Genomic DNA, 22021 nt, shown 5'->3' with positions numbered 1-22021 from the left:
GTTGGGGGGGTTTGGGAGGCCCGTGGCCCGGAAGGTTGGCGAGGCCCGAGGCCTAGAGATTGGTGGATGGGGAGGGGCTGGATTTGAGGGGAGAGTTTGGACACAAGAGGGTTAGAGGGGAGAGTTTAGAATCTGTAGGGAGGAGAGAGAGTTTGGAGGCTGGAGGGATGGGAGGAAGAGTTTGGAGGATGGAGGGACGGGAGGAAGAGTTTGGAGGCTGGAGGGATGGGGGGAGAGTTTAGACCCTGAGATTTTGGAGAGTTTGGACCCTGAGACCTGGGGGTGGGGGGGTGGTGGTGAATGGGTGTAAAGTACAGACCCTGAGATTAAAATGAATTAAGAACTGTTGGAGATCAGGTGGTACTCTCAAACATGTATAGTGGAACCATTTTTTTGGACAAAATGAAAAACTGAATGAATTCAGGTATTATTTAAATAATTAATTTCCTTATATTTTTCAATGCAGATTGTTGAGCGCATTTGGTAGCTTTGAGCATGCTGGACAATTTTTAGCACACTGGGCAGCTTTGAGCACATTGGATACAGGTTTGAGTGCACTGGATATCCTTGAATCCACTATCTAATTTGATGTCAAATTCATTCCAAATTAGAACTTTTGATGTCAAATTGTAATTGAGAGCATTGAGTACACTTGAAAGCAAAATTTATGTTAAAATTTTCAGGTAGGGAAGTGTGTCTCAGTCTAACTCTCCCTCCCTGTGGGGATGAATCCATCTTTGCTTGAAATGTCCTAAAAACATGCAAGAAACTAGTAACTATTAACTACACATGCATTTGAACCCACATTCAATGCTCTGAAGTATTAAAGCTTGCTGATAATTTTCTTGTAGTGAACAGCTTTCCCATGTTTATTTTAGGTAACTTTGGGGTTATTGCTAAACTATCATCACAATCCAACCATTTAATGCAATCTGTTTAACATGAATTGTAACGTACCAACACAGCCCACACCAGTTGGGTTCAACTCAAATTCAGATGGGCAATTGCAAACGTAGCTTCCAGGGGTGTTAACACAAATTCCATTGATACAATTAACTGGATCTGCACACTCATTGACATCTGTTAAAAAATTTCCAAAATATATATTAGATAATGTTTTTTAGTCATGCTCTAAAACATTTTGAAACTTTAATTGCTTGCTCTAAGTATCTGAGAAATAATATGACTGATGTTATTGACCAAAAGAAAGCAACATGTTACCTGTGCAGTTGCCGCCGCTCCTATCTAGCTCGTAACCCAAATCACATTCGCATCTGAAGAGTCCTGGAAGATTCTGGCACCTTCCAAACACACAAATGTCAGCGAATGAGCATTCATCAATATCTGGAAAAGAATTATAAAGAACTCACTGAAAACAACCTTTTAAAATATATTCAAGTGTTCGTTGTAGTTTTAAACACACAAACTCCATTTATGCTATCATAAAAAACTTTTGAGAGATACAGAAGAGGACACTCTGGAAAATCTTTTACTTAATTTGTATTAACTGGGTAGGGCAAAACAGGCTTTAACACCATAGCTGTAAAACCTTTATTTCAGGTATGATCAATATATTAGAGAGAAGAGAATCACAATCATAAATAGATAGGTGACCCGTACCTTGACATGCCCTGCCATCCACAGTCGGTGTGAAGCCCATATCACATTCACAACGGTAACCTCCAGGTGCATTTAAGCAATGGCCATTCTCACAAAAGTTTACATTTTCAGCACATTCGTCAATATCTAGTACATAGGGGAAAAATGAAAACACACTGAAAACAATGAATTCCTATATCGTATAAAAAAGTTTGAAGAGTACATTTTATTCTGACAGAGATGGAGGGAAATAAAAACAGCACCCACAGGTCAATCAATTTTTACACACAAGTTAGGGCTTTTTGGAGGTGCTGCTTATTGTTCAGCTTCATCTATTTTAAGCACATGTTGCTGGTAGTCATCAGGACTGGGAACATGTACAATTTTCTCCTTGCACTGAGGCCAATTTTAGTGTCCTTAATGCTTCCCAGTTAGATCAGATTATTCAGCACAGATCATGGATCAAGCTGGAACGTTCCTGGTCTCTGTATAACAGCTATTCATTGAGGGAATAGGGAGTCAATGGTGAATTAAAAAAATGTCAATACACAATAAATATCAACCATGTTTTCAAGTTGTGCCCCAAAGCTTTCAGCACAACTTTTCAGGGTCAATAATTTCTCCGAGTACTGGAATTTTAAGAATAACAATGATGGAGATTATGAAAAGATTCAAGAATGGTTCTATAGATTGAGCATTTTAACAGCCGGTACTAAGAAGAAATCAAATTATCTATTATAATTTATTGATCCTAATATTGACTCTGACGAGGAAATGAATGGTCATCAGTCAAGATTAATGTTCATTTTTATGACAAAGAAAAATCACACCTACTGCAACATCACTTGCTTCTGCCCTACAATAACTCCTACCACTGCTGGCAAAGCTCTTATCAACAGGACTGTTACTTCCAGGCTCAGCCATTCGAACCTTGCTGCCCTTACGAGATCAATCCTACATAATCCATAATACATCCAAAACTACAACTACACTGTATTCTGCCATCCCATCATCCTTGCCTTTGTGAATATCCTTGGTCCCACAACACACCAAATTTATATTTCTTGTACATATCTACATAGTCATATCTCTACCTGCTTCTCCAACCTTCTATCGCTCTATGTATTTCTATGAGTTTGGAGTTTTCTGCTTTTGTTTCATCAATGAGTTTTTAAACTACCGTGAACCATATTCTGAACCCACCCCACCCCACCCCAAGCCCTCCACTTTGCTAACTCTTTTATTTTGTTTAAACATCTCCTCAAGCTTTAATCTTTAACTACATTTTTGATCACTTTCCTTTAAATTTCCTCCCACCACTGTTTGGTTTCAGGTCTGTGACATGCTTTCAGTCAATTATCACACTAAAGGTGCTATTTAAGTAAAAGTGACTGCATTAATAACTCTGATGGACAAGAAACCTTCATTTGTCTATTTTAATGTTAAGTCTTAAGAAATAAGAAAAATTCCATCTTGAGTATTAAGAGATAAACACATGAATGACTTGTGTAAATAAACGTTGAAGTCATGCATGATAATGAGTAAAAAATAAAAGAAGTATTTCATCTTTGGACTTACCGGTACAAAACAAGCCATCACCTTTGTAACCCTCTTTACATGTACATCGGTACGATCCATCTGTGTTCATGCATTCAGCACTGGGGCTGCATTTATGGGTTCCATTTGAACACTCGTCTACATCTTTGAAAATAAAATGATACATAGTCAGTGCAAAGAGCATTCACAATAATGAAACTGTTTAAGAATTCCTCGAATTATGTGCAACATTCATTCTGATATAATTCAGTTCAGATAATATTCAGCTCCACTTGTCATCAAATGTAAAATTAATCTTTGGAGAGATCTGACCTCATTTGGAATTGAGTTGAGCATTGAAGTTGTCTGGAGTTTCACAATAGTTTAAAGGTAAGGATCAAGGCCAATAATGATACTACACCCTTGTGTGACATATGAAAAAATATTCATGCTCTATGCTGCATGTTGATACTATTAAAGTATAACTGATCCATGATTGTAATGATACCATAAATTTGTACAAAGAAGATACTATTTGAGGAAAGTGCATGACTGCTCCATGAAGGGAAGCTTTCAATACAAAATATTTCCATTCTGAGTTAGAAATACCTCTGGTGGGAATAACTAGAATCTTGGCCTCATATGATGAGGCACCAGTTGCATGATTCTTTATTCACTTCTGGTAGGGTTGGGATAATGGCCTTTATATATAAGTAGGCAGTAACTCTTGGAAATATTCAAATGCATTTTTTTAAAAACAAGGCCAACTGTTAAGAAATTGAAAATCTGAAAGTAAATCATCAAGAGTTTGAATTCTTCCCACCTCGACCCAGCCCTCCATTTGTTCATAATTAAAACTTACTTGTCCTTCAACAAAACAGTCTTACCAGAACACTTGATGCCATTTCCTGACCAGCCATCTGCACAGGCACACTTGAAGCTTCCTGGAGTATTTGTACATATGGCATATTTGTCACAATTATGTGCACTGATCTCACATTCATTAATATCTATAACAGAAAAAAAGTTCATTTAAAATAAAAGGATAAGGCAACGGGTTGTGTTAAAGCCTTCTCATTTAGTGGAATGCAACCTTATACATAGTCCTAGATCATTCTTAATTAAAGAGGTGCTGCTTTATGAATTCATTTTTACTTTTTGAAAAGGAAACAACTTGAGCTGATTTTTGTTAAGCCGTCATACCCAAATGAAGTGATAAGTTGTTTCGAAAGGTTTGTCACTGTTCTGGTAAATAAGTGCCGATAAATAAATGCTAAAAAGCTTGCCAAACACTTTTCATAATGGTGATACCCTTCTAAAATAAGTTAGATTACATTCTTAAATGTATTGTAATAAACCAATAATGACGTTAATAATACAGTAACAAATTTCTTCAATGTTATTTTTTAAGCATAATTTTATCACTATTACTGACTAACTCTTACTCAGTTGCTATATATTCAGTAGTTTTACTACACTTCAGTATTAGTATTTTACTTTTGTCTTGCTCTTGTTTAAATATCAACTTGCCTCCATGCAAGGAAAGATAAATAGGTCTCACATTATTCTTGTACTTTCAGGTACATGACACGTATAATCAGTTTAAGAACAAGCAAAAGACCACTTTTTCATCTTCCAGATCTGTCCACTATTATTAGTTGCTAGAGTAGGCATTTTTATCCATCACACATATTTACCATTTGTGCTATTCAGCACTTAAGGTCTTATATCTGCCGATCTCATGGGAAGAATTTTCTGGTCGGCGAGCAGGGGTAGGGCCCCCTCGCTGACACGTAAAATGACGTGTGGTGACGTTGGGCGGGCGTCCCCACGTCACTGTGCGTCATTTAGATTTTCAGGTCGATGGGGGCACAGCTGAGTTGGCTGCATGCCCGCTGAACTGTCAAAGGCCTATTAAGGCCTGTTAAAAACTAGTTAAAACAGTTAAATGAGCTGCTCGTCCAACCTTAAGGTTGGCGGGCAGGCGAAGAGGCCAGGCGGCCTTTGCATTTTTCATAATATGATAGAATTCTTCATCAAGATGGAGAGTGACGTAGTTGATTCTGAGACTTGGGTCCTGAATCTTAATAAAGGAAACTACGATGGTATGAGGCGTGAGTTGGCTACGATGGATTGGGAAACGTTACCTAAAGGGATGACGGTGGATAGGCAATGGCTAACATTCAAAGAGTGCATGGGTGAATTGTGACAATTGTTTATTCCTGTCTGGCTCAAAAGTAAAACAGGAAAGGTGGCCAAACCTGGGCTTACAAGGGAAATTAGAGATAGTATTAGAGCCAAGGAAGAGGCATACAAATGGGCCAAAAAAAACAACAGACCTGAGGATTGGGAGTAGTTTATAATTCAGCAAAGGAGGACCAAGGGATTGATTAAGAAGGGGAAATTGAATATGAGAGTAAGCTTGCAGGGAACATAAAAACTGACTGGAAAAGTTTCTGTAGGTATGTGAAGAGAAAAAGATTGGCGAAGACAAATGTAGATCCCTTACAGTCAGAAACAGGGGAATTTATAATGGGGAATAAAGAAATAGCTGACCAACTAAATACATACTTTGGTTCTGTCTTCACAAAGGAGGACACTAATAACATACCAGAAATGTTGGGGAACACAGGGTTTAGTGACAGGGAGGAACTGAAAGAAATCAGTATTAGTAGGGAAATGGTGTTGGGGAAATTGATGGGATTGAAGGCCGATAAATTCCCGGGGCCTGATAATCTACATCCCAGAGTGCTTAAGGAAGTGACCTTAGAAATAGTGGATGCATTGGTGTTCATCTTCCGAGATTCTATAGACTCAGGAACAGTTCCTACAAATTGGAGGGTAGCTAATGTAACCCCACTATTTAAAAAGGGAGGTAGAGAGAAAACAGAGAATTATAGACCAGTCAGCCTGATGTCTGTAGTGGGGAAAATTCTAGAGTCCATTATAAAAGATTTAATAGCTGGGCACGTGGAAAACAGTGGCAGAATCGGACAGAGTCAGCATAGATTTATGAAAGGGAAATCATGCTTGACAAATCGACTGGAATTTTTCGAGGATGTAACTAGTAGAGTTGATGAGGGGGAGCCAGTGGATGTGGTTTATTTGAACTTTCAGAATGCTTTCAACAAAGTCCCACATAAGAGATTGGCGTGTAAAATTAAAGTGCATGGGATTAGGGGTAGTGTATTGAGATGGATAGAAAACTGGTTGGCAGACAGGAAACAAAGAGTAGGAATAAACGGGTCTTTTTCCGAATGGCAGGCAGTGACTAGTGGGGTACCACAGGGATCGGTGCTGGGACTCCAGTTATTCACAATATATATTAATGATTTAGATGAGGGAATTAAATGTAATATCTCCAAATTTGCAGATGACACAAAGCTGGGTGGGAGGGTGAGCTGTGAGGAGGATGCAGAGATGCTTCAGCGTGATTTGGACAAGCTGAGTGAGTGGGCAAATGCATGGCAGATGCAGTATAATGTGGATAAATGTGAGGTTATCCATTTTGGTAGCAAAAACAGGAAGGCAGATTATTATCTGAATGGCTATAAATTGAGAGAGGGGAATGTGCAACGAGACCTGGGTGTCCTTGTACACCAGTCGCTGAAGGTAAGCATGCAGGTGCAGCAGGCGGTAAAGAAGGCAAATGGTATGTTGGCCTTCATAGCCAGAGGATTCAAGTATAGGAACAGGGATGTCTTGCTGCAATTGTACAGGGCCTTGGTGAGACCACACCTGGAATATTGTGTGCAGTTTTGGTCTCCTTATCTGAGGAAGGATGTACTTGCTATAGAGGGAGTGCAGCGAAGGTTTACCCGACTGATTCCTGGGATGGCGGGACTGACATATGAGGAGAGATTGAGTCGATTAGGATTATGTTTGCTGGAGTTCAGAAGAATGAGGAGGGATCTCTTGGAAACCTATAAAATTCTAACAGAACTAGACAGGGTAGATGCAGGAAGGATGTTCCCGATGGTGGGGGAGTTCAGAACCAGGGGTCACAGTCTGAGGATATGGGGTACACCATTTAGGACTGAAATGAGGAGAAATTTGTGCACCCAGAGAGTGGTGAGCCTGTGGAATTCGTTACCACAGAAAGTAGTTGAGACCAAAACATTGTATGTTTTCAAGAAGGAGTTAGATATAGTTCTTGGGGCGAAAGGGATTCAAAGGATAAGGGGAGAAAGCAGGAGCAGACTATTGAGTTGGATGATCAACCATGATCATAATGAATAGCAGAGCAGGTTCGAAGGGCCGAATGGCTTACCCCTGCTCCTAGTTTCTATGAAACCTCATTCACGGGTGGGATGAGGTTTCATGAACTATTTTAAAATCTAATAAACATTTATACATTTATTCTTTGACACGTCCCAGCTCATGTGATAGTGTCACATGAGGGGACATGTTTTATAAGCTGAAAAATTCTTTATTTAAAAGTTGAAGACTGAAACAAATCTCCCTGACACACCTCCGTGCCTCAGGGAGATCTCTGCGCTCTTTCACGCACATGCACGAAAGAGCGCAGGGAACCACTCAGGGAATCCGTCCCCTGCCCACAAAACCCAAGAGTTAAAGTTACAGTTTGAAATGGATCAAACACAGCGAGTTCCAGTAGACAATATCACTTTAATTGTAATATTTTCTTGCTGTCAGTAGGTTTTGACAAGCATATATCAATACTTAATTTCAAACAATGCAGCAGTTGCTCTGAAGCAGGTCTAAAGTTCCTTTGGGACTAAAAGTGTTAAATGGTGCACTAAAATTCTAGCATCTGTGGTAGCAAAGCACAAAAAAACTCCATGTTTCTTTTTTGATTGAAACCTTATCTTAAGAAATGTAATTTTATTTTGTATCATTTAGTGAAATAAAGGTACATTTCGAGAAAGTTTTAGATTTTACAGCTCTGACCATGTTCTGTTTAAATGCATTCTGGAACCAAGTTAATAACCTTTATCCTATATCATTGGTTAAAATTTCAAAAGCATCAATATGTTAAAGGAACTATTTTAAACAGAGACTTGCTCTCTGTTATAGATTACAAACAGCAAAAACTTGTAAGTGAACCTAAAGCAGTTTTGTCATCTCAATATTCAATGTTGAATCTGCAAGGTAGTATTTACAGTGTCACTACTGAAGCTCACTGATTTCAATTCACTTGCATCAATGATTTTGGGTGTGTCCTTGGATAGTAATAACAAGTCTGTGCATTAACACATGGTTCAAATCTACAATCTTCCATTAATGCCACAACTCTCACAAGTGATTGTTTTACAATTAAGAAATGCCATTCTGATGAAAGGTCATCAGCCTGAAATGTTAACTCGGTTTCTCTTCCCACCTTTTGAGCATTGCCAGCATTTTCTGTTTCACTTAAGAATTTTAGTCTTCAATCCGTTCAATGTTATTGTGTTCTAGTGTGCAGGGAACTTCTGGGGTTACACAAGCAGCAGAACCGTGGACAACCACGATGACACAAACATGAAAGTCACAGGTGTTAACAGGCTGAAACTGCTTAATTGCTTGGGGGGACACAACAGAGTGCAGCTTCAGCACAGACTGATATTACAACACTGCAATGAGAGAGTAATTCACCCTGAGAAGCTTCAAACTGCAGATACTGGAATTTGACACAGAAACATTAACACAGCAACTAATAGTTTCAGCATCTGTAATCAAATTTTAAAGTGGCAAGAAACAGAGTTTTGGTATTATATCAACTTTGTCCTATCATGCAATTTGCCACAGCAGATCAGCAGGGGCACCATACTAACAGACTATGATAATGAAGTTGCGAGGTATCACAAGAGTGACTAGGCACAAAGTTGTGTAGAAATTTAAGCATCTGGTTTGACTAAATCTAAAATTAGGCAAAATGCGGTGAGGCTTTACACTGAGAAATAGCAAACAGCAACAAGATTTAAGATAATTGCATGGCCTGGAGTCCAACCTGTGGCCCGTGGGCTGGATTGTGGCCCCCAGAGCCACTGTTCAAAATGCCAGTAAGTGAAACTGAATATTCTGCAAGCGGCGGCTCCCCCAATCACAGGCCATTCCGCTCCCGCATTTGCTGGTGAGTCTATCAGCAGCAAAGGTGGTAGGGAACAGGCTGTGATTGGAGGAGTGGTCAATACTAGCAACTGTGAATATGCAGAGGGAAAAGGATAGAATTTCAGGAGGGGGAGAGATAGAGACACTGCAGGGCACGTGGGGCCCGACAGATTGCGGGACGCATGGGGTCTGAGAGACTGTGTGGGGGGGGGAGAGAGACAGGCTGCCTGGGCTCATGGGAAGAGAGGGTCTGCCCAGGCATGTGGGGGAGACAGAGAAGCTGCCAGGGCATGTGCGGAGCGGTAGAGACTGCTGGAGCCCGAGTGGGGGTGGGGTGACAAGACTCATTGCCGCAGTCTGTGTGTGTGTGTGAGAGACAGGGAGAGAGAGAATGAGAGTGTGTGTGTTTGTGTGCGAGTGAAAAAGGGGGAGAGAGAGAAGGTATGTGTGTGTGTAAGAGAGAGAGAGAGATAGATAAGGAGGTAGAGAGAGAGAGAGTGTGTGTGTGTATATGTATGTGTGAGAGAGACTGTGTGTGCGTGTGTGAGGGACGGGGAGGAGGGGGGAGAGAGAGAGTGTGGGCGTGCGTGTGTGTTAGAGAGAAGGGGCATGTGTGTATGTGTGTGAGAGAGAAAAAGTGTGTGTGTGAGAGTGAGAGTATGTGTTTGTGTGAGAGAGGAAGTGTGTGTGACGTGACAGTGTGTGTGTCTGGCTCACTCCAAGTCTCAGGATTCTCGATCACCTGCACCCCCACTCACCAACACATACGGTCACCCACTCTCAATGGGTGAGGGTGAGTGAGTGAGCACCCTGAGCTTGGGAGTGAGCCAGACACACACACACTCACCTTCTCACATTCTAATGGTCATCTTCACCAATTATTTTTTTTTGTTAAATTGTCAATTTATTGGTTTGGCATTGCTTTGTTTTTGCTCAGCAAGTTGTTTTTTTGTTCATGCCTCCACATTTTTTTTTTAGAAATTCATGTTTAATGTTTTGCCAAACCTTACCTTTCTGAAATTTGCTCATCAGTCCCTTGAGTGAAAAAAATGGAAATGTGACCTGCAGTTTCCACATTGAAATTGATACAAATCCAGACATCATCCTCTTCCCAGACAAGGGGTGATGCCCATCAGGCTTTTCTTGAGAGAAATGGCCAGAGGAGAGGGTAAAAATGTACTAGTGCAGCCAGCTGCAGGACAACTCACTGCAAACCCTCTGCATATGACTGTAAGTAAATCAGCAAGCTTATGTTGAAAGGGCAGGCATTCAATAAAGAAGAAATACTACATTTTAAGAAATTAGACTTGTGCAGAAAATGTGTTCCAATTTAAAATATTTGTTCACGAAATGTTCTACTTACATTTTGTCTTTTGAATAACATTTTAAGTTCCTCTTCAAATTTGTATGAATTTTGATATAATGCAGGGCCGTGTGGCATTTCACAGCATGCAAGCTTATAGCAATCTATGGTGAGTCCTTAATTGCTGTAATGATGCTCTTTTTAACATAGAAACTAGGAGCAGGAGTAGGCCATTCGGCCCTTTGAGCCTGCTCCGCCATTCATTATGATCATGGCTGATCATCCAACTCAATAGCCTGCTCCCGCTTTCTCCCCATACCCTTTGATCCCTTTTGCCCCAAGAGCTATATCTAACTCCTTCTTGAAAGCATACAATGTTTTGGTCTCAGCTACTTTCTGTGGTAATGAATTCTACAGGCTCACCACTCTCTGGGTGAAGAAATTTCTCCTCATCTCAGTCCTAAATGGTCTACCCCATATCCTCAGTCTGACCCTTTGTTCTGGACTCCCCCACCATTGGGAACATCCTTCCTGCATCTACCCTGTCTAGTTCTGTTAGAATTTTATAGGTTTCTATGAGATTCCTCCTCATTCTTCTGAACTCCAGCAAATATAATCCTAATCGACTCAATCTCTCCTCATATGTTAGTCCCGCCATCCCAGGAATCAGTCTGGTAAACCTTCGCTGCACTCCCTCTATAGCAAGTTACAACCTTCCTTAGATAAAGAGACCAAAACTGCACACAATATTCCATGTGTGGTCTCACCAAGGCCCTGTACAATTGCAGCAAGACATCCCTGTTCCTGTAATATAATCCTCTGGCTATGAAGGCCAACATACCATTTGCCTTCTTTACCGCCTGCTGCACCAGCATGCTTACCTTCAGCGACTGGTGTACAAGGACACCCAGGTCTCGTTGCACATTCCCCGCTCTCAATTTATAGCCATTCAGATAATAATCTGCCTTCCTGTTTTCTTGCTACCAAAATGGATAACCTCACATTTATCCACATTATACTGCATCTGTCATGCATTTGCCCACTCACTCAGCTTGTCCAAATCACACTGAAGCATCTCTGCATCCTCCTCACAGCTCACCCTCCCACCCAGCTTTGTATCATCTGCAAATTTGGAGATATTACATTTAATTCCCTCATCTAAATCATTGATATATATTGTGAATAACTGGAGTCCCAGCACCGATCCCTGCGGTCCCCACTAGTCACTGCCTGCCATTCGGAAAAAGACCCGTTTATTCCTACTCTTTGTTTCCTGTCTGCCAACCAGTTTTCTATCCATCTCAATACACTCCCCCCAGTCCCATGCGCTTTAATTTTACACGCCAATCTCTTATGTGGGACTTTGTTGAAAGCATTCTGAAAGTCCATATAAACCACATCCACTGGCACCCCCTCATCAACTCTACTAGTTACATCCTCAAAAAATTCCAGTAGATTTGTCAAGCATGATTTCCCTTTCATAAATCCATGCTGACTCTGTCCAATTCTGCCACTGTTTTCCACGTGCTCAGTTATTAAATCTTTTATAATGGACTCTAGAATTTTCCCCACTAATATTCCCAATATATTGCTTTTGTTGACTCGGAAGTGGTAGAGGGGTGCAAGAATTCAGAAAGTAAACAAAGGCTTTTATCTAGACATAGTAAGTCAACTATAGTTGACTGGTTCTTTCGAAATAGTGCAGCAAATCCTGGAGGGAGCAGCAGAAGCCATGCTCCTGTTTTACAACACAAGTGGCTGTATTCTGGTAAGAAGAGAGTTTAAATGTCCCAAAGCTTTGAAAAGCCACGGAGAGAAGGTATGCATGTAAGGTAAGGGGGTAGGGTGCATAAGGGAGGGTAGGGTATGTGAGGAGAGTAGGGTGTGTGAGGCGAGTGGGGTGCGTTACAGGGCTAAGATGGGTGAGGGGGCTAGGGTGCGTGAGGTGTAAGGGTGCGTGAGGGGGTAAGGGTGCGTGAGGGGGTAAGGGTGCATGAGGGGGTAAGGTGCATGGGGGGTAGGGCGCGTGAGGGGTGTTGGACGCATGAGGGGGGTAGGGTGGGTGAAGGGATAGAGTGGGTGAAGGGGTAGGGTACATGGGCGGGAATATGGTGCGTAAAGGTGTAGGGTGCGTAAAGGGGTATGGTGCCTAAGGGGATAGGGCACCTAAAGGAGTAGGGTGCGTAAGGGAGGTAGGGTGCTTGAGGTAAGGTGTTAGGGTGGAAAATGGGTGAGGTGGGTAGGGGGCTAGTCTGATCGGGTTGGGGAATAGTCGAGTTGGGAAGGGTTGTTTGGATGGGGGCTAGTCAGGTCGAGTTGGGCGAGTGATTGGGGAATCAATTGTATAGTTATCCAGGATTTAGACCTTTTTTTCCCTATCTAACATTTCCGTAGTTATCCAGGCAATTGAGTCAGAGCTGTCTGAAGTTGGAGACTTCGGACATTTGTGGGGAGCCTGCGAATTGACTGGCGGAGGTTCAAATTTCCCAGGCAATTCCCTCAGAGTCCTAGAGTTGGGAATTCCAAGGGGTCCCGTGGCGCACTTCTTGGATATGTCCGGTCTCTGAGCATCCAAAGACAAACTCCTCTCTCCGCGATTTACTGTTCGGGTTAAAATATTAAACAGTTGAATGCCTCTTTTTAAATAGCGGAGGGAAAATTGAAAGAATGATAAAGCATATAGTTCGCAGTCATTTTCAAATGTTTGCAACTGTTCCAAAATAAAGAACTAGATATTGTTTGCTGAACCCTGATCACCTCAAGCATGCCTTTCTGTAGAGTCAAGTAATTAGATCATTAACAACAAATTACATTGGAAGTGTGGCATCATTAACTTTTTAAAAAAATTGTTCATGGGATATGGGCGTCACTAGCTAGGCCAGCATTTACTGTCTATGCCTAACCATCCTTGAGAAGGTGATGATGTGCTGCCTTCTTGAACTGCTGCAGTCCATTTGTTGTCGGAACACCCATAGTGCTGTTAGGAAGAGCACTCCAGGATTTTGACTCAGCCGCAGTGAAGGAACACCCAATAGGAAAAAACAGTTCGGACCAGCACTCTTATTTCCCAATTTTTACTGGTGTTCTATTTTATGGCATATGAGACCAGTTCGGATCAGCATTCTTATTTCCCAGTTTTTACTGTTTTTTTCATTCTGGGCAGCGATATAGTTCCAAGTCAGATGGTGTGGCTTGGAGGGGAACTTGAAGGTGGTGATGTTCCCATACATCTACTATCTTTGTCCTTCTAGGTGGTAGAGGTCGTAGGTTTCGAAGGTGCTGTCGAAGGAGCCTTGGTGTGTTGCTGCAGTGTATCTTGTAGATGGTACACACTATTGGCACTGTATGTCGGTGGTGAAGGGAGTGAATGCTGAAGGTGGATGGGATGCCAATCAAGAGGGCTGCTTTGCCTTGGATGGTGTCTCTGACCTGTTGTTGTAGCCACAGTATTTATATGGCTGGGATCAGTTCAGTTTCTGGTCAATGGTAACCCCCAGGATGTTGATAGTGAAATTTAATTCAGTGAAGTGTGAAGTGATATATTTTGGCAGGAAGAGCATGGAGAAGCAATATAATTTAAAGGGTACAATTTTAAAGGAGATGCAGGAACAGAGAGACCTGGAGGTATATGTGCAGAAATCGTTAAAGGTTGGAGGACAGGTTAGAAAGTGGTTAAAAAGACAAATTGGATCCTAGGCTTTAAAAATAGATACATAGAGTACAAAAGCAAGGAAGTTATGATGAACCTTTAGTTTATAAAACATTGGTTTGACTTTATTGGAGTATTGTGTCTAATTCTGGGTACTGCACTTTAGGAAGGATATGAAGGCTTTAGAGGGGAAGCAGAAAAGGTTTACGAGAATGGTTCCAGGGATAAGACTTCAGTTATCAGGGTAGACTGGAGAGGCTGGGCTTGTTCTATTTGTGAACAGGTTGAGAGGAGATTTGATAGAAGTGTTCAAAATAATGAGGGGTCTAAACAGGGTATAGGGAGAACCATTCCTGTTGGCAGAAGGGCTGAGAACCAGAGGGCACCAATGTAAGGAGATTGGCAAAAGAAGCAAAGGTAATATGAGGAAAAACTTTTTTTTATGCAGCATATGGTTAGGATCTGGAATGCACTGACTGAGAGTGTGTTAGAGGCAGCTTCAATTGTGGCTTTCAAAATAAAGTTGGATAAACACCTGAAGAGAAGAAAATTGCTGGGCTGTGGAGAAAGGTTGGGGGAACTTGAACTAGCTAACTTGCTCTTACAGAGAGTCAGCAGAGACACAGTAGGCCTTATGATCTCCTTCTGTGCTGCAAGCGCACTTTAATTCTATTAGCCTAGCCTGGGGTGCAGGATGAGTTGTTATCTAATTTTCATGCCCTAGAAATAGACCTCTAACTGTCATAGGTTGATCAAAATCAGAAAGTGTGATGTCCTAAAGCCACAAGAGCAAATGGGAAAAGAGAGGAGCAGAACAATTTTAAGCGAGAGCTTCAACTACCAATTTATATTGGTGTCAGCAAGAAAGCCCCAGAGCATTAGATTTTAAATCTGGTTAAGATGACATTCATTATGAGATACCTTTTTAGCCCTGGACTGTTGGTGGCCTGCTTTACTTTAGGCTGTGCTTAAAACTAATAAGATAATTACATATTTAAAATGTAATGATGAGGAGGAGAGCTCTGTACATGCCTGTTAGAAGTTTAGGGTCTTGCTTTAGATATTTTCTCTGGTACAATGGTGCTAGTCACTTGCATAAGTGATTTAAGTGTAGGGATGTGTCCATACTGCCCAATGCCTGATTATTCAATAGCAAACCCTAGGATTGTAAGAATAGTTTTCCTATGTGATTTGAATTAGAAATTCAAATCTTTTGGATGTATGCTTCTTCAATGCCTTCAAAGGTGGACCATGACACTTGAAAAGATGAGACTGGAAATGAATCGTTGCTCAAATTTTTGAGATACCTTAAATTTCCCAGGGTATTTTGCGGTAGATTGGGCAGCTTACAGGTGCTGAAGTGGTGGCCTTAGGCTCATTCGCAAGCATGTGCAATGTACAGTGAGCAACGGGCAACAGGTGAAGCTAGCTGTTTCACTCTGGTGCTATGCGGTAGCAACATAAGTGGTGTTTTCCACTAACAAGATGCTGCCAACAAGCCAAAAAGACATTCTGTTTACCACACAAATGGGTAATGTGGTATATGAATTTCAGTGCCAGTGTGATGCCAGGTACAGAGGCCATATGTTCCAATGACTGGTGGAGCTTATCAAACAGCATGTCCCTTCAGCTGCTCGAATAGGCAGAGTGCTGGCTGTACTCAACTAGCCCGTGCTTGCAAAACTCAAAAAATAATGTCCAACATTAGATATGATTCCATGATTGAACAGCACTTGCTAAACAGTCTTGGGTAGACTAAGAATGACACTAACAAACAATTTAAGATTATCAGATAGTTCCCAATGTTCCCACTTACGCTTGCAGGCAAAAGGAACATGTTTGGGCATTGTGCCATTTTTGAATTAAACAAGATCATGGGGGACAATAGTTCCCTGATGCATTCTCCATGGCAATACCTTGGCTAAAGAGCTGACTTGCCAGCACCCTTTTCTCATGCAGTATAAATTGTCGCTCACTTTGAATTTTGGCATTCTTTCGTCTGTCCTGATGAGTGCAAGATGACAATCTTCGGCAGCATGTCTCTTTGCTCAGCAATACTCAAATTATTAAAGGATTTATACAGAAAATAATTCTGTGTAACTTAACCCACCTAAGTAATTTTAGATTTCTATGGCTGTGACATTTTCAATAGGAGAGAGCTCTTTCCAAGAATGAGCAGCTGTTTCCTCCCCATTGTGACTTGCTATAATACAATCTTGAAAGTTGTAAAAATGTTGTTGGAAAAATACTCTGGAAACTGTTGAGTTGATGTCAGCTAATAGTATGCTAATTTCTACCGCATGGTAATTGGACAGTAGTGTGACAGGAAAAATTGAACAGGTAGATTAAAGTCAAACTTTTAAGCTATTCTTTAAACAAATCCTGATTGGCAATTGTCATACTTTCCATAATTGAGACGGTGTAATTAGATATTGTGATTCTGGAGTATTTGGTTAGTAAAAAGATTTTGCTTTATGATAAGTGGCAAGAAGCACATATCTTGAAGACAAGAGCTCCTTCTACAACGACCCTTGTGAAAGATGTTTCAAATCATATACCTTTAATTCAAGCAAGGCATGTTTAATGAAGTGTCTTAACAGATAAGGCAAGAGCCTAAATCATAACTGTGATCATAATGACTTATGGGACTTCAAAGGTTTAAAATTAAATCTAAAAGACTCAATGGGACTTCTCACAGTACCCTACTCAGAACATGAAAACATTATTATATGAATGCTTTTTAAGGTGCCTTTGTCAAGTCATCAGCATTGGCTATTAAAAATATTTAATTAATAATTGTAAGAAACTGGCTAGTAAACAATGAATTTTGCATTTTGCTTTTGGCATTAAGTTTCTATTGAACCAATGACCAACTCTAATGATTACTGAAAGACATATTAAGAGCTAGTTATGCTCATCATAAAAGGGAATAACTGCAGGAAGCATGCCCAGTTTTAAAAAAAAATTCATTCATGGGACGTGGCCATCGCTGGCTAGGCCAGCATTTATTGCGCATCCCTAATTGCCCTCGAGAAGGTGGTGGTGAGCTGCAGTAGCAGTTTGATATAACTGAGTGGCATTTAAGAGTCAACCACATTGCTGTGGGTCTTGTGTCACATGTAGGTCAGATCAGGCAAGGACAGCAAATTTCCTTCCCTAAAGGACATGAGTGAACCAGATGGGTTTTTAACAACAATCGACATTAGACTTTTAATTCCAGATTTTTATTGAATTCAAATTCCATCATTTGCCGTGGCAGGATTCGAAACCGGGTGCCCAGAGCATTACCCTGGGTTTCTAGATTACTAGTCCAGTGACAATACTGCTACGCCACTGCCTCCCCAATTTGCAATGTTAAGTTAAACATTTAATTGTGGCATTATTCAGTCCAGCTTAAAACTGACAATAAAGGAGTAATATGCCATAATTAAAACAACTAAATATTTAAGTAATTTGATAACCCCCTGTTTGTACAGGTCTTACAAATACATTTTTACCTCAACTTGCTATTTTCAAAAGTTGCTTTTATTGATCTTGCCTGACCCAAACATTGGAATCCTGATTCTAATGTGGTAGCCGCCCCTGGTAACTAGTTAATTAATTCCATTATACATATATTTCACTAGTAGCACTAAGTAACCTTTATTTTTGTTTTTTTAAAGTATTTTACAAGGTTATTGAAAAAATAGATCCTGGTCTACAAAATACCACAGTATACATTTCTGACAATATACTGAATTTAAAAAGACAAACAGATTACATTTACAACAAATTACTACAGAACATTATTACCTAGCACAATGGAAAATGGTTGTTTTTGCTGAAGGTCAATCACCTCAGTCCCAAGATATCGCTGCAGGAGGTCCTCAGGGTAGTGTCCTCGGCCCAATCATCTTCAGCTGTTTCATCAATGAACTTCCCTCAATCATAAGATCAGAAGTGGGGATGTTCGTGGATGGTTTCATAATGTTCAGATGCTGAAGCAGTCTGTAACCATGTGCAGCAAGACCTGGACAATATTCAGGCTTGGGCTGATAATTGGCAAGTAACATTCGTGCCACACATGTGCCAGGCAATAACCATCTCCAACAAGAGAGAATCAAACCATCTCCCCTTGACATTTAATGGCATTATCATCACTGAATGCTCCACTATCAACATCCTGGGGTTACCACTGACCAGAAACTGAACTGGACCAGTTTTATAAATACTGTGGCTACAAGAACAGGTCAGAGGCTAGGAATTCTGCAGCAAGTAACTCACCTCCTGACTCCCCAAAGCCTGTCCACCATCTACAAGGCACAAGTCAGGAGTGTGATGGAATACTCTCCACTTGCATGGATGAGTGCAACTCCAACAACACTCAAAAAGCTCGACACCATCCAGGACAAAGCAGCCTGCTTGATTGGCACACCATCCACCACTTTAAACAATCACTCCCTCCATCATCGGCACAGTGGCAGCATTGTGCACCATCTACAAGATGCATTGCCTCGTCAAGGTTCTTTCCACAGCATCTTCCAAACCCGCATACTCTACCACCGAGAAGGACAGGGAAGCAGATGCATGGAAATACCACTACCTGCAAGTTCCCCTCCAGGCTACACACCATCCTGACTTGGAATTATGTCGCCATTCCTTCACTGTCACTGGATCAAAATCCTGGAACTCTCTTCCTAGCAGGACTGTGAGTATACCTACTCCACATGGACTGTAGTGGTTCAAGAAGGTGGCTCATCACGACCTTCTCAAGGGCTGGGCAATAAATGCTGGCCTAGCCAGTGGTGTCCGCATCCCGTGAACAAATAAAAAAGAAACAAAATTGCCACATGACCGCCAGTTCCATCAGACTGTATTGAATCTATCACTATCCTTCTTATAATTGACAATACTTCTATATTTTGTGTTTTCTGCAAACTTTGAAATTGTGCCCCTGTACACGCAAGTCTAGGGGCAGAATCTTCTGGCTGGCATGTGGGTGGCGGAGCCTGCACACCAGCGCTTAAAATATCGTGTGAGCGTCCCGATGTCAGTGCGCGGCATCGCGATATTTCGGTTGGCGGGTGCTATGCGCGCTCGCCATTAATTAAAGGCCTCGTTAAGGCCCTTAACTTGCCAATCGTCGACGATTTTGAGGGGCCCGTGAGAACTTTGGCTTGGTGCACGGGCCCAACGGACAGGCGGGTAGGTGTTTTTTTTACAAACCTCATCCAGTGGCGGGATGAGGTTTGATAGCGGTTTTAAAAACGTTTAATAAAGTTTTTGTTTAGTTCATTAACATGTTCCATCTCGTGTGACATTTTCACATGAGGGGGACGTGTTAATGAATTTTTTATTCTATTTTTTATATGCCAGCCTTTCAGCGATCTGCCTGAGACAGCACTTTGCCTCAGGGAGATGTACGCTCTTTCGCGTGCATGCGCGAAAGAGCGCACTCTGACAGTTGGGGAATCCCCCCTCCCCTCCCGCACAGGAAACTCTATGCGCTTCCTGTCGGGCGGGCCTTAATTGGCCCACCCACTTAAAATGACGGCGGGGCCTGTTTCAGCAGCGGGGATCGGCTGCCCGCCCGCCGCCGAGCCAGTGGGGTCCGCCCACTCATCAAGGGCAAAATTCTGCCCCAGTTCATTAATATATATCATGAACAGCAGTGATCCTTGTACCGACCCCTAGGGACCTCCATTGTATACCTTCCTCTGGTTTGAAAAACAATCATTCACCATTATTACGCATTCCCTGTCACTCAGCCAATGTCATATCCAGCCTGCCACTGTACCTTTTATTCCATGGGCCTAAACTTTGCTGACATGTCTATTATGTGGCACTTTATCAACAGCCATTCGGAAGTCCATGTAACCATATCAACTGCATTACCCTCATCAACCTTCTCTGAAATCTCATCAAAAGATTTAATCAAGTAAATACGGTTTGCCTTTAACAAATCTGTGCTGGCTTTCTCTAATTGATATTTGTCCAAATGACTGTTAATTTTGCCCCGGATTATTGTTTCTAAAAGTTTTCCCACCACCACTACTGGCTTGTAGTTGCTGGATTTATTCTTAGACCCTTTTTGAAAAAGGGTGTAACATTTGCAATTCTCTAATCCTTTGACACTACCCCTGTAACTAAGGAGGATTGGAAGATTATGGCCAGTACCTCCACAAGAGCTACTGTTACATCCCACAGAATCCACGTATGCATCCCATTGGGTCCTGGTGACTTATCAATTTTAAATATAGCTAGCCTTTCTAATATGTACTCTTTATCAATTGTTAGCCCATCCAGTATCTCAATTACTTTCATTATGACTTTGGCAGTACTTCCTTCCTTGACAAAGATAAATGCAAAGTACTCATTTATGCAAAGTCTCACTTTCTGCCTCCATGCATATGCCCTCTTTTTGGTCCCTTATTGAACCTATTCTTCCCCTTGCTACCCTTTTACTATTTATATTCCTATAGAAGACTTTTGGATTTCCTTTTATATTAGCTGTCTGTCTCTTCTCAAACCCCCCAGTGCTTTTTTTTTCTGCTGAATCCAGAAACAACTTCTTATTGGAAGTATAGATGGAACACAGTGAGCTCTCTCAAGAGCCACCAACAACCAGTTTTTTTTAGTAAATACAATTCAGTCCCTCACTCCATGTTGTGATTTTAACCATCTGAAAGGAGTATTGTTTCCTATTCCTGGGCACACCATACATAAACACAATTTTTGGCTCACAATGCTATTTCTTCAGTCTCCTGACCATCCATGACATCATCTGCTAATATCCCTCTGTTAGTTTGATAATGCTTTCAACATGTAGTTGGAATTTATCCATATGACAAATAACTCCAACACGGCACAAAGTCTCAGTCAGTTAATCATCCTAGATCCTTCACTATAATTATATTCATATGAATTATATTGTTGACTACTCTGTATGTATGTGTTCAACTAATTAATGCAGAATAGAGTATAGACTATTCCACTTTTGAACAGGAAGGTGCCAGGATGACAGATTGGATTTGAAATTACTTAGAATGGTACATCTAAAATAAAAAAGTGCTGGCAGGGCCCAGGAGAGGGGTATACACATGGTGCTAATTATTGGTGCCCATGCCTTCGTGGGGGGTGGAGGCGGTGAGCCGGGCTTGTGCAGCATCGCACCTTCTCTTAAGTGGCTGCCTCACCCCACAATGTACTTGCATATAAGCCTGTTGTGGGCGTTCTGCTCTGGGACAAAGTTCCAGTGTTCAAGATCCAATTGTCCTGGAGTGAAAGCCTGGGTCCATGTGGCCATTTGTTTTGACAGCCAGGGTGCATTCTGGGTGATGTAGCCCGCATTTGCCCTTGGCTGCACTCTTGCCATCCCACACAGTCACCAGCCCACTAAAGGACCCCATGTGATATTTTCAGAGCAAGTTCTCCCCCCATGGGCGATTCAAATGTCTTCACCAGAGCTTGGCAGAGTGAAGATGCGGGTGCTTCCTGTACAATTTCCTCCAATTTATTATAATAGTGTTAGCATTGTTCTAGTTGCTTATTCATACATGAGAGGTTACACATAACTAGTAGATCATTACCATTGGATCATTACTCTTTTATTTCTTTCCTGCTCTCACTTTATTATTTCTTTGATTAACTGCTGATTGGCTAATACCTTAACTACTACCATGAGTCATTTTAATAATCCATTCTTCATTAGTTTTATATTTCTTAACTACTAGCTTTCTTTATAATTTATAAAATCATTTTCCCTGTTTTGACTACTAAAGTTAAATGCCATTGCTATATATCTGTGATATACACGGAATGTTCTTTGCAACTGCATTTCCAGTTCAATTATCTAACTCCTTTCTAAATTACTTTTTTCATTTGAAATGGTCATATGCATACTA

The 22021-nt window shown here is 41.2% G+C and overlaps 1 protein-coding gene across 1 annotated transcript in view; it reads right to left on the bottom strand.

Annotated features, from left to right (window-relative positions):
* The window catches only part of LOC144670111 (fibrillin-1-like), a 580847-nt gene that overhangs the window by 119670 nt on the left and 439156 nt on the right, over positions 1-22021 (bottom strand). Inside the window, exons 32-36 of the mRNA XM_078532542.1 lie at positions 4023-4145; positions 3178-3300; positions 1621-1746; positions 1222-1344; positions 958-1080 (exon numbers count right to left, since the gene is read on the bottom strand). Of these exons, the coding sequence (XP_078388668.1) occupies positions 958-1080; positions 1222-1344; positions 1621-1746; positions 3178-3300; positions 4023-4145 (618 nt within the window). The remainder of the gene's footprint in view (positions 1-957; positions 1081-1221; positions 1345-1620; positions 1747-3177; positions 3301-4022; positions 4146-22021) is intronic.

The sequence above is a fragment of the Cetorhinus maximus genome, chromosome 30 (genome assembly GCF_964194155.1).
Source record: "Cetorhinus maximus chromosome 30, sCetMax3.hap1.1, whole genome shotgun sequence".
Taxonomy (NCBI): Eukaryota; Metazoa; Chordata; class Chondrichthyes; order Lamniformes; family Cetorhinidae; genus Cetorhinus; species Cetorhinus maximus.
The sequence above is the reverse complement of the archived record's forward strand: the minus strand, read 5'-3'. Positions and strand labels throughout refer to the sequence as shown.